Source organism: Thalia democratica, unplaced genomic scaffold (assembly GCF_965202585.1).
Source record: "Thalia democratica unplaced genomic scaffold, ktThaDemo2.hap1.1 HAP1_SCAFFOLD_988, whole genome shotgun sequence".
Lineage (NCBI taxonomy): Eukaryota > Metazoa > Chordata > Thaliacea > Salpida > Salpidae > Thalia > Thalia democratica.
Genome location: NW_028139923.1, coordinates 26,472 through 39,664, shown reverse-complemented (window position 1 = coordinate 39,664; position 13,193 = coordinate 26,472). Strand labels below are relative to the sequence as shown.

Sequence of the window (13,193 nt, the reverse complement as noted above, 5' to 3'; positions counted from 1 at the left end):
TTTTGATATATATACCACAGCTGTTTTTGTGTCAAAACTTTATTCCGACTAACGGCGTTACTTTCTCTCCAGGACACTCTAGGATTTAACTTAACGTTACATCTTATATATATATATATATAAGATGCTTTTCATTGAATAAAACTTGGCTGAGGACGCGTATTAAACGCAGAAACAGCTGTACCAAGCAAAAGTTTATTTTGTGTATGTTATTTCTATATATATATATATATATTTATCTAATTATATAAAAAAATAGTTTAGACATCTGTTTTGTACATTAAATATAAAACTTCATGTACTCCTCCAAAGCTACAGTTTAAAAAACAATAGTAAACAGAAGTTTAGATTTTGAAATTTTGTTATAAATCTGAAATTAAAATCTAAATTTCTGTTTACTATTGTAATAAACTGTAGCTTTGGAGGAGTACATGAAGTTTTATATTTCATGTACAAAATAGCTGTCTAAACTATTAATTATGTATAATTAAATAAATATTTAGCTCCAATTTAATTTGTCGAGCATTATCGACCAGAACTTTTTATAAAATCTTTAATATATATCGATATATATTCATATATATGTTGAACACGACAAGACATTCTGATTTTGAATGATAAACTTCTTTCTGAAGTTTAACAGGTGTGTTAAGTCATAATAAATGAATAATATTAACAAATTTAAACAGTACTCTTTCTTTTTTACACTAAAACATGTTTCTGTGTGTTAACGGGTATTAAACATAATAGTACTTATGAAAATTACTAAAAGGGGGTACACACTATTTTTTTTCTTGTTAAACACCAAAAAATTTCAGTTTTGAAATATTATAATTTGGTTTTTTTATTATGTTAGAAAATTAGTAAATTATATACTCTATGGTTATATTTTAGGTAAAAGTTTTTTTCATTTCTCCATATATAGATTAAAAAAATTAATTTAACATCCTAAATCCAACCCTTATTCTACCTTTTGCTTAACAAACATTTTTCAAAAAAAAAAAACTGTTTTATTCTACATCATCAGACAACTGTGGTAACAACAACAATAATGCTTTTGAAAATAAAATATTTTCAGTGTTCACCCCCCTTTCTTTCTTTTAAATATTATTTGATTATAAATTAACCATAGGAACAATATGTTTAATATTAATTGCCAACTCTATAATTTCTAACTTTATCAAGTTTTGTTTTTTAAATCCATCAAATTTCAATACCTCACTGATTAATAAACTGTAGTTCTGAGTTTGTGTTAAAAGCCTATAATTTAATAATTTTTATTTCTAAGGTGTTTTAGCAATAATATTTTTCTAAACTGTTTTTATTTTCTTAACAGAAAACTTAATGCACACAAAGTTTTCATTTGTTTGTCATTTTTACCATTGTTATTTTTTTATAAATTCACATCAGAAAATCCACTGTAATCGTTTCTCTCTAAAATAACAAGTTAATAAAAACATGTTTGCCAACAAAGGAAACACATGTGTAATAATTTTTACAAAAAAAACTTATGTAATTGTTTATCTGTTAAAAGATCGAGCTCTTAATGTCGAAAGATAACAGTTTCGAGTTCATCAAAACTGTTTTTTTTTTATCTTAAAAATATTGAAAGCATATCTGCTGGTTTTAAGATAACTATATTCATACCTTTGAAAATAGCTTTAACCGAAATAGAAAAATAGCAAGTAGAAAATATAAAGAAATAAATGTGGTATGTTTGTATTAAGCTTAGTCATTTAATAAAAAAAAGGTTAGGTTAAAGTTTGTCATGCTAATTTTTTTTTGAACTTTATTTTATTGCGTCGGGAATCTTTTTCAATTCAATTTTGTATCCAACAAAAGTGAGTTTTTCAAAAATTTCAATTTGAAATGTACATCACCAGTATAAGTAGTGGAATGCAATTAAAAAGAAATATTTTTTAAAACTTTTTATTTTCTTATGTTTTATGAACGATTGGTAAGATTGGTCTTTATTTTTAAGTTAAAGTTAAAAAAATTTTTTTTTAGTTCATAACTAAAACAATATTAATTTACCTTCATACTAACTACTGCTTGGTTGAACGTGCATTGACGAAAGTAAAAACACAATAGATTGTTTACAGCTAAACATTATTCCATAAAATATTAACGGCATTTTATTTTTTTATTACGTAAAATTCTATTTACGTGATAAGTTTCAATAAAATCATACTTGTTTTTTCTTCAACAAATACTTGAACTTTTGCATTTGCAGGACTGTAGAATGAGTTTCATTTAGTTATTATTATTTCTGTTGTGAAACATTAGTATTTTTTACTTTTATTGATTTCAATATTATCAAGGTGGTCACTAAACCTGGAATCATGGAAAAGTAAGGAGTTTAAGAAATTTCGAAAAAAAACTGAAAAAACCTGAAGTTTTGAACAAAAATCATTAAACCTGGAATTATAATGATTTTTGATGGCCACCCTGTGTTATCCGGGCTAGGCTACTCAAACTTGACTATTTCTCACTTGGTAATGTTGTTCCTGCAACAAGTGCACTTCTAATGTGAGGCAAAACAAAATTCTATAATACTCGGTGCTTTTCCACGCAAGAAAACGTCACTTAAGAATTTTGCGTTGTTGCAAGAGTTTACGGATTAAGTTTTCCAGAATCCTGTTAAAACTTCTTGAAATCTGAGAACATTTATGATGATATTTTCATTGATTGTTTAATTGATTTTTAGAAGCGCTTGAAAGTTTTCTAAACATTACAGTTTTTAATACAATGATGTAAAATATTTTAATTATTTTCTTTATATGTTTATTATAATGAAAAAGTTTAAAGTTTCTATACTTTTGTAACTTTATAATTTTAACTTTATGAAAAGAAATGGAATTAAGTATATGTATTGAATATAAAAGATATTGTCTAAAAAGATGATACTCTAAAAAAGATCAAATATGATATTTATAATCCGTATTTAAACAAACTAGAGTGTTGAAAAACAGTTAAATTTGATAGTTATGAAAATTACCTATGTAATTTAGTAAGAGTTAAATAAAAGTCGTACAAAGAGCATTTATTGTCCTAATTAAAATTATTTTATATATTTTTACAGCTTTTATTGAAATAATCAATTTTTTTTAAGTCTTAAAAAATAGATCATAGTATTAAAATTCAGATGATTTAAGCTGGTAAATATTTTTGTTTTTAAGCATAGCTATATAAAAGTGTTAAATTAAACGTAGGTTAATATTTAATATTATAAATATGCTAAAAGGTGTTTAAACCTATGTTTACAAAGTAATGTTAAAAAAGTTTTTGTTATCATTAACAAAATGATGTATCAAGTAAAAATAACTTTTTTGTTTATTTTATCGCATCTGTGTATTTATTAGACAGAGTGTTTTTTTTTCGTTAAACGTATAAGTTTTCAAAGAGTTATATGTACTGTGCAATGTACATATTTATTTACTTTTTCACAAAAATGTTGATATCGTTTAAAAACCAATGTGTATCAATAAAATCAAAGCTTTGAAATCCAATAGAAATGTTTAGTGTGGTTATCATTTGAAGATGAATTGTTTCAAAACATGCCAATTAAAAAACCGCGTGATCTGATCAACGATTTCAAGTGATTTTGGAAAAAAAAAAGTTATATAACATTGCAGTTTTGACTCTGCAATGTATAATTGCTTGAAAATTTTTGCTACCAAAGTCACATTTATTCAAGCTATATTGTACTTTTTATCAACTATTGCTGTGGTTTTTGAATTTTAAGTATTGTTTATGGTGATGAAAGTAGTAACTCGTTGAAATTAAACACATTTTTATTAGTTTGCTGGTCTTACAGTTGTAAAATTTGAAAATTACGCACACTTTTTGTTATTACAATGTTTCAAATTTCAATAAATATAATTTAACTTCAAACAAGAGTCTACTTGTAGGAATATAGCATTGTTTGTGTTAAATTTTTTGAAATTTGAGGTAATAATAAATCATTTATGTTTTGACAGTTTACATAAAGTCATAAAAAATTCATATATTATTATTATTTTTTGATTTATTAAAAGGTTGACGTATAAACTTTCCCAGTGAATTTTATGTTACGTAAATTAAAATTTACAAGAAAATAATTGGCTTTTATTGCATTACATATCTATATTAGGAAAATTTAAAAATATTAAGTTTTAAGTAAACAGAATACAGTTTAAATCTTTAAAAATTACAGATGTACATTTAGATCTAGAAGTAAACTTAAGAAACAGTTTTATAAATAAATTAAAAAAAATTTAGTCTATCTATTTATAAAATTCGTTCAATGTTTTGTAAAATTACCAAAACTTTACAAATACTTTTATCGAAAAATTAACTTTTATCGATGTATTAATAGATTTTTAAAACATATTCTTTTGTTTTTTTAAAACACAAAAAAAAATCACAAAAACTGACTGAGACCGTTCTTATTTTTTATTGAAATTTTATAAATACACTTTTTTTAAATGTTATTGTTTTGAACTAAAATGTTATAATGCACATTTAAAAAATTTTAATCTTCAAATTAAAGCTGTTTACAAACCTGAAACACTCATAAAATCATTGTTTTAAAACATAAAATATGCTTTTTTAATAATACTTTTGTTTTTAAACAATCTAGTAGTCTGTTTATTGAAAATAACGAAAACACCTTATTTAATCTATAGAACTTTAACATATTTGAATTTAAAATGTTTCCGATTAAGAAATAAACAACGTGTCGATTTTTTCAGGATGTTTTTGTAAAGTTTCTAAAACTAGTGAACTCAAAAAAGCTATTTCTTTCAATCATTGTTATTTCTTTGACAGCACGTATGAAAAGTTTACTTATAAAAACAAAAAAAAAACTTGATGGTTTTATACTAAGTTGTAAATATTTTTGCTGCAATGAATCTCTGAATTTAAGCTTATAACATCTAATTAAAACGATAAAAAACTAATGATCTTGGGTTGAGTTGTAAATATTGTTATTTTTTTATTAACACTTGATAAAATTTTGTCAGTAAGTTTTATAATTGTTTCAATGAAAAAAAAAAGCTCAGTTTAGTGCGTTGCAGTTATGTTTTCTTTTTAATCTTTAAATATAGTTATAGTAGTATGATAAGCGATTAGTAGTTTTCTAGATATAAAACTACCTAAACAACATTTTCAGTTATTTTTTCTAAAACTAAAATAGTTGTTCTATTATTTTAAAAGCCAGTTTTATGATTGTTGTTATGATTTCAAGACAAACTGTGAAACATTTAAAAGCTTTTGAAAAAATAATTATTTGATATAACGTAAGATATTTTTGTTCAATTGTTGAGAATTGTCAGAGTTTAAGTTAAAAAAACATGACGTGTATAAATTGAAAAAAATCTTATTTTTAGTTGAATTTCGTGTAGCTGGGAAAAATTTTAAATTAAATTTTAATTTGTTTATATTGGATGGTGCGCAACTAATTTAAAACATACGTCAGTGACTTGCGTATATGTGAAAATAATTTAACTTTATATAGAAACTAATGCTTAGGTACACATTTTAACACACTGTCTGATTTTAAAGTAAAACATTTTTAAACGAAACTTGATCGAATCCCACAGTACTAATGAACCTGATTCTTGGTTAAAAAAACAATTAACGAACTACATTTAGTTTGTAAGTTTTTGATTTTTATTTATATGACGTCATTTCATCATAAACATCTTAATTTATAAAAGTACCAAGTAAACGGGATAAATTTTTCTCGGTAAAAATTTAGTCGTTTCGATCCAAGAAGCCATGCTTTCTCACCTACTCGAGCTTCTGTAAAAAAAAAATATGTAAACTTTAAAATGTTCAAGTAAAAGGTGTTACGTAAGCAAGTTGTTTTATTAAAGTTCCATGTGAAACCTCTTGAGTTATTGATAAACCTATGTGAATTGCTATTTTAGTGTAGTTGCAAATGTAAATAATTTAGATTCGGTATATTAACACTTACTATACACTTTTTTCTCTAATGTTTAAAATAAATGTACGGGAAAACTTTATTAATTTTACAAAAACCTCTCAACAATTTATTGTATTTGTTTGTAAAAGTTTTGTAAAGCTAATATCTTACTTTTAAAATCATTGCAACCAAAACAACACCTTTTCCATGTAAAAATTAGTCAATGACGTGTGAAATCTGGGTGCCAGTTTGACAACTTGACATTTACGTCTTGTACTTGTGTATAGTATGTCTAAAACTATAAATTTTCAGCTTGCAGAATGTATTTTAAAATTTACAACCCATCACATTAATTAGTTAGAGTGTTTTTACAATACAAGCCCAAATACTTTCAATAACTTCCATATATTTTAAAATGTGGTTTGTAACCATGTTTTATTTTTGTAACCCGTGATTTTTGAAAGTATATTGTTTATAACAGGGTGTCCACTAAACCTGGAATCCTAGAAAAACTGAAAATTTAATTTAGGCTAAAAAACCAGTGGCCATCCTGTTATAAGCATTGAGAATCAAAACTTGATTAGTTCCACTTCTTGAGCGAAATAATATATTTGTTATATACTGTGCAAACAAATATTAATCGAATTGAAATTTTGTTTACATTGTTAAATGAACGTTATGCAACAACTAGGTTTTGCAGGAATATTTAAAAATTTTATGGTTTTGTAGCTAAAAAGACAAATGATCTGAAAGTTTACGGTGAAATTATAATTAATACAACTTGATTCAGCGAAATAAATCTTTGAAATCTGGGCCGAGCCCTGTTTACATTATAAGCACATTAAAAAGTTATGCAAAAGTTGTAACTCGTTTCATAACGTGTTGTGTAACCATAACAATTAAAGTGTTTTGTTTTAAAACTGATTAGAAATTTCAAGGCCAAAAATAAATCGATAATGTGTTTTTTAAATGCATGTCACGTCTTTTATACAAATCAGTTTTAATTAAATCAGAAAAGTGGTTTAGCAATTTCCTTGCAAAATAACCTATTTTTTAGTACCTAATTAATTAGAGTTGAGCAGGGTTTCCCAAACTTTTTTTCAAATTAAAATTTATAGAAATGAAAAATGCTTTAGCCCCCTCCAACAAAATTACTCAAAAAACTACTATTAAAAACTTCTAAGACTTTTTTTGCTCTTCATCATCATATCAAGATTAAGATAGTGTAAGTTTCAAATTGTGACCTCATGGCCCCCTGTGGCTCCTTTACTGCTCCAAGGCCACTTGGCCCACTTTGGGAAACCCTGGACTAGAGTAGAATTAAATAAGTAAATGAAAAGCGTTTTTTATACATTTTTGATTTTATGTTAACACTACTTCAGTACGTCAAATATCAAGAAAATACTTAAATTTAACACTAAAAGTCGCAATCAGTCCATATTTTTATCATGTCAAAAATCTATATAAATTGTTCAAGATGAATGTGTTTTTTACAAACTTTTTTTTTACGAATATATTTCAACTAATAGAACCTTCTGTTGCTAAAAGCACTCTTTGGTAAACACGGATAATTATATTAAACAAAAAATTATACAAAAGTCCATGCACATGTCTAAACATACCAAAGGTTGACTCATTAGCTTTTGGTCGGTACAAAAATATAATGCCATCGTTGTTTCAACTGTATAAGATTTTTCGCACAAAAAGTGCATTGATGTTTAAACTATATAACTAATTTTTTTTTAAATAAATTGTCACGTGAAGGCGAAAGTGAAAGTAAAATAAAAATTTTTTATCGCCTTTTTAAATGTTGACAGATTCTAGAGAGTAAAATGAAACCAGATTCCCGTTCGAGCATTACTTAACCTCGATTTTTATGTTTTAGTTTTTTGTTGTGTTTTTTAAATGTTACAGGGTTGCCAAAAAACATGAATCCGTGGAAAAACCTGGAATCTGACAATTTAGGCTAAATAAACCTGGAATTTGAAAAATTTTGAAAAAAAAAACTTGGAAAATTGAATAAAAATCACTATAAAACCTTAAAAAAACCTGAAACTTAAAACAAATTTTGTTAAGTAGTAAAATTTTAATTTGACACGAAAAGTCTACCATATAGATATAGGTTTTTTGTCATCATCAACAATTTTTTTAACACATTTAAAGTTTACAGTATGTATTAATGTTCTTAAACTGCTTAGCACAGTTTTTAACAGTTGCTTTAGCACAGTTTCGCCTTTTTAAATGTTTACAGATTATAGAGAGTAAAGTGGAACCAGATTCTCGTTCGAGCTTTAAGTAAGCTCGATTAAATGTTTTAGTTTTTTTGTTGTTGTACTTTTTAAATGTTAGCATGGTTGCCAAAAAACCTGGAGTTTGACAATTTAGGCTAAAGAACACAGTTTTTAAACTCAAACAAAGCTTCAAACTAAAATCAGACCCGAAAACTAGTACTTTTAAAAACCTGGAAGAATTCGCTAAAAGAAATTGGCAGCACTGTTGTCAGCAGATTTAAAAACTCCCGTTTAAGCGTTGCGTAAGCCCGAGTCGAACATTCAAGTTTTTATCAGTTGTTTACAAAAAAAAAAAAGACATTTCACTCTGATTTCGCTTCCTATCACAGCTTTTTAGTTGTTGCGTAACAATGGTTTACGTAACTATGCTGGCTTCCTGCAATAATAAATTTCCAAATTACATTTGTTAAAAAAAGCTCCGCGATGATTAGGCGTCTGGAAAAGTTTGTTTTGTTACAAAAACATAAAATCCCAACTCAAAAACTAGACATTATGAGAGTTTAAGTTTTTACAACTTTAAGAATATATCAAGCAGACAGAATAGAAACTAATTAAATAAACTTAGATGAGATCAATTTAGTTAATTTCATTTCAGAGTGCAATATGTTTCATTTTATTAAATTATTTCCAGTTGAGCTTATGTTTTTGCACATAAAGTAGTATCTCGAACGAAGAAAATAAACTTGGAAGATATTGATTTATTTATTTATTTCAAGGCTCCAACGACTGAGTTACGTGACTTTTTTAATTTAAATGCATTTCTTACCAAGTTTGTTTATAAATGAATCATAGTTTGCGCATTTAGCTATTTTTTTTCGAAATTTGTATGTTAAATTGCGCATCTAGAGTATTTAAGGTGCAAAAAAAATATCGATTGTTTTGTGTTGCTGTTATATTTGATAATTTACACGACTATTAAACCTTCCTAGTGATATTTGCCCGTACCGAAGTTCTGTTAAAAAATTGATTATTTTTCACCATGTTCATTTAATTAAAGAGCAAAAGTGAGATAAAACAAAAAGATTGTTTGTGTAAAACCTTCTAAAATGCTTAAAAGTTACGCTGGCATACAAAATTGTAAACTGTTGGTAAAACCCCACAAACGTTTTAATGAAACACATTTAACATAAATAGCAAGTTTTTTTTTTGGCCCTGAGATTATTAATCGGTTTAAAAACAAAACACCTTGAACGTTATGGTTATAAAACACGTTATGCAACGAGTTACAACTTTTGCATAACTTTTTAATGTGCTTATAATGTAAACAGGGCTCGGCCCAGATTCAAAACAAAGATTAGTTTCGCTGAGTCAAGTTTACCTATGTCCATTGGATTCTGCTTTATTTTGTACTTTTAGTTATGAAACGCACCGTGAAATCTTTCAATAAAGCTTGCTTAGTTGTTTGGCGGCATGCATTTTAAATTGTAAATAAAATTTTCATTATTATTATTTCAGTACTTTGTACTTATACCCGCTTGTTGAGATCTCAACAGCGGTTTCTCGCGACTGTGCCTGCCCGATGAGTCCTAATAAGGACGATACCGGTCGCAGATGCTGTTGTTGTTGGTTGTGTGGTGAAGTTTGTTGTTATTATTATTATTATTATGCATTATTATACTTGTGTTTGCACAGTAGATTTTGTTTGCACAGTGGCTACCTGATGAGTCCTAACAGGGCGTAGGTTGTTTCGAATACTGTTGTTGTTGGTTTTATGGTGAAGTTCATTATTTAATATGCATTATTGTACTCGTGTTTGCACAGTAGATTTGGCAAACACTGCTTTGTACAGTAGGGAGTTTGTTTTATAGTTTTTGATTATTAGTTTATTATCTGGTTTCATTCATTCTGTAAAAAGCTAAATGAGACCAGATATAGTTTTATAGTTTCCGTTTAGTTTTATTGCTATCTGGTCTCATTCATTTTATAAAAAGACAATAAAACAATGAAGGCTAAATAATGAGTACCTTGATTGAAGTATCGAAATACAAGCAGTAATCAACAATTTGGTTATTATCGGTTAATGTGGTCGTTATGTAACATAAAAGTTTGCGGGAAACTTAAACAACTAATTAAAGGTCTGTTTGTGGTAACTTTTGATTAACGATCCAAAGAGTGCTTGTGAAATACTGGTTATTTGACATCAAAGGTTGCACTTGTTCCATTAGAAATGCCAAAAGTTTTTTTTTTTTTGAATTTATGAAAAAAATTTCGACTTACTAACAAAAGCTAGTTTAGTTTTAGATTTTATAAAAAATTTAATAACTTTTCAAAGTTCAATTTTCAGGCATAGTTAAACTAAACAAGTTTTAAAACTTATATGGTTCCTGCTGTTTTATATGCTCTTTTTCCCAATGGAAAAATATTTAAATAGATTTATTTTTTTGAAATTTGTTTAATATAAACTGTGTGGTTTGAATTTAGTTTTATTTTCTCCAAGTTTAGAATAGTTATATTGTTGTTTTAATTTTTTATTTAATGTCAATTTAATTGTAACTCATTAGCTTGACCCCTGAAGTAGTAAATATCCTTGAATGTTCTATATTTAATTGGACTGTTTCGTAACTTTGTACCTGACATTTACATGTAGTTTTCTTGTGTAAAACAGGCAAAATAGTATCGAATTAATGATACGCCGAAGCATTTAAACTAAAGTGTCACGTTCTACTTGAAGTGGACATCTTTTTATTTCAAACCATGTTTTTGTTTTAGTAGCAGTTTGTTGGCGTTACGTAAAAATGAAAAATTGAAATAAACTTAATTTGTAAAAAATATGTTTTAAAATAATTTCAACGTGTCTAAAAAGTAAAAAGATGCATTTTTGATTATAAAACAAAATAAAAAATGTTTAAGTGCAACCTGAAATAAAATATTTTTTTTAAATCTTAATGTGTTGTCACTCTATATCATAAAGTCTATGAGGTCAATTTGTCTAATAAAAATGCCAATTTTGGTTTGGTACAAAATTAAAATGTCACTTAAAACCACCACTAACGCGTATAGTGTCTTTTAACATTATAAAATTTCAAACTGCTATCGTAAATATGCTCATGTACAATAGGATGCTTATAAAATCGGCAGTTTTTGAGTTATCAGCTGAATTTTTTTTACCATTAGGAAATATCGCTAAAATCCTATCTGCAAGTTTTCAGCTGATTAAATGTATTTTTGTAGAGACTATTCTAGATTTTCTGAAAACAACTTAATGCAAACTGTCTGGGACCCAAACAATTAAACCTTGGAGATTTTAGATAATTTTTTTTAAATATAGCTAGCTAGTTATCACAAAAACTCATTGTGCACAATTGAGAACTATTCAAAGAAATTTTTATGGTGACATATCTTGGTTTTTAAATAAAACATTGGAAATTCAAAAAAACTTACAAAAATGGATAAAAACTTTATAAAGTCAAGGATTGCCTTGATTTTTTCGTACTTCATTATGTTTTTAAGAGTTAAACAAAATATTTTACTCGATCATAAATGTGTATCATGAAAAAAATGTAAACGAAATTTGACTCTGCTGAAGCACGAAATGTTTATTTGTGCAACAAACAACACGACCCTATACAAATAGCAAATTTGAACGGTAAATAGTCAGTTCTAATGTTTTAAAGTTACATAACTATTTGTTTGCGGTTGTTACATAACATCAAGCCGTTGGTGGATTATTAATTTCTACTGTTTTCTTCTACTGCACTGGTTGTTGCTTTCAGGTTAAACCCTACACTTTTGCCCAGGGTGTACTATAACCTAACAATGAGTCAAAGTAGAACAAATAAAGTTCGTACTTGAAAAGAAGTTGTTTTGATCAAATTTGTCGGTTACGTAACTTTTTCACAAGTGCATCTGACTTCTTATCTGAGTAATTTGTTCATTTATTTTGGAATTTCTTACTTTTGCTACAACTTGTTACTATCTTCAATGGTTTTTTTAGTATACGTATTTTAGTGGCAGATATATACTTAACTTAAGTTTATAATGAATACTTTTTTTATTTAATTTTTAAACTAAAATTTATCGTTTTTATTTGGATAACACAATTTTTAAGCAACAATGTCAACTAATTAAGCATAAAAGAAATTTAGAAACTAAGTGTAAATATACTATTTATTATATATACCATTTTAATTTCCACATGCTTGAATTGGAACTATGACAATTTCCCGTCAAGGTTTTTACAACTTTTTTGTAAATTTTTAATCCTATTATGGGTTAGGTGTCTTGTGGAAATTAATTAAAAAAATTCTTTAGACTAGGCATTAATTTTCTTTTTTTTATAGTTGAGGTTTCACACTCAAAATTATGTTTATATATTAATTACAGTTTTGATTTACATACGTTTTAAAATTAATTTTAAAGTTCCTTAATTAAAAAATATTGAAAAATATATTTACATAACTTCTTAAGCTTTCGATACGTCCATAAACTATGATTGTTGTTTTATTTTAAATCCAAATAAGTTGAGTTTAATCGAAATATCAACGCAACTTGAATGAAATTAAAGTATTGTAAATAATTTTTATTTAAATGCACGGTTACTCTATAAAATTAGCTGATTTAAAGCTTGCATTAAATAGCTTTATAAGTTTATAATAACCTCATTAACATTGGTTGCATCGGTCTATAATCTGATTATAATTATAAAAGAACACTTCATTAGGTATGTGTTATAACGATTTTAAGTTAATATTTGATCTTCAATGTGTAAACACTTAAGCTTTTTTTGTGTTATATAAAAGCAAAATGTTAACAAAAATAAAAGATAGCTTATGTTTTTTTTTTCAAATTTTATTCAAGTTATGAAATTATGATTTTATTTTCTTCGAATATTCTGATTTTTACTTCTCTTATTCATGTATAACTTCTGTGCGAGGCAGAAAAGCTTTCAGTGTTGTATTACAATTTAGAATATATTAAAGTATAAAGTTTTTTTTAAATTATCATTACGTGCAATTGAAATAAATAACTTTGAACTTTTTGAAAAACATAGCTGT

At 26.3% G+C, this 13,193-nt stretch overlaps 1 protein-coding gene across 1 annotated transcript in view; it reads left to right on the top strand.

Moving 5' to 3' along the window:
* Positions 1-3,557: 3,557 nt before the first annotated feature.
* Positions 3,558-13,193, top strand: part of LOC145847598 (protein timeless homolog) — a 22,123-nt gene continuing 12,487 nt past the window's right edge. The window contains exons 1-2 of the mRNA XM_082953640.1: positions 3,558-3,598; positions 9,655-9,778. Coding sequence (XP_082809766.1) covers positions 3,558-3,598; positions 9,655-9,778 — 165 coding nt within the window. The remainder of the gene's footprint in view (positions 3,599-9,654; positions 9,779-13,193) is intronic.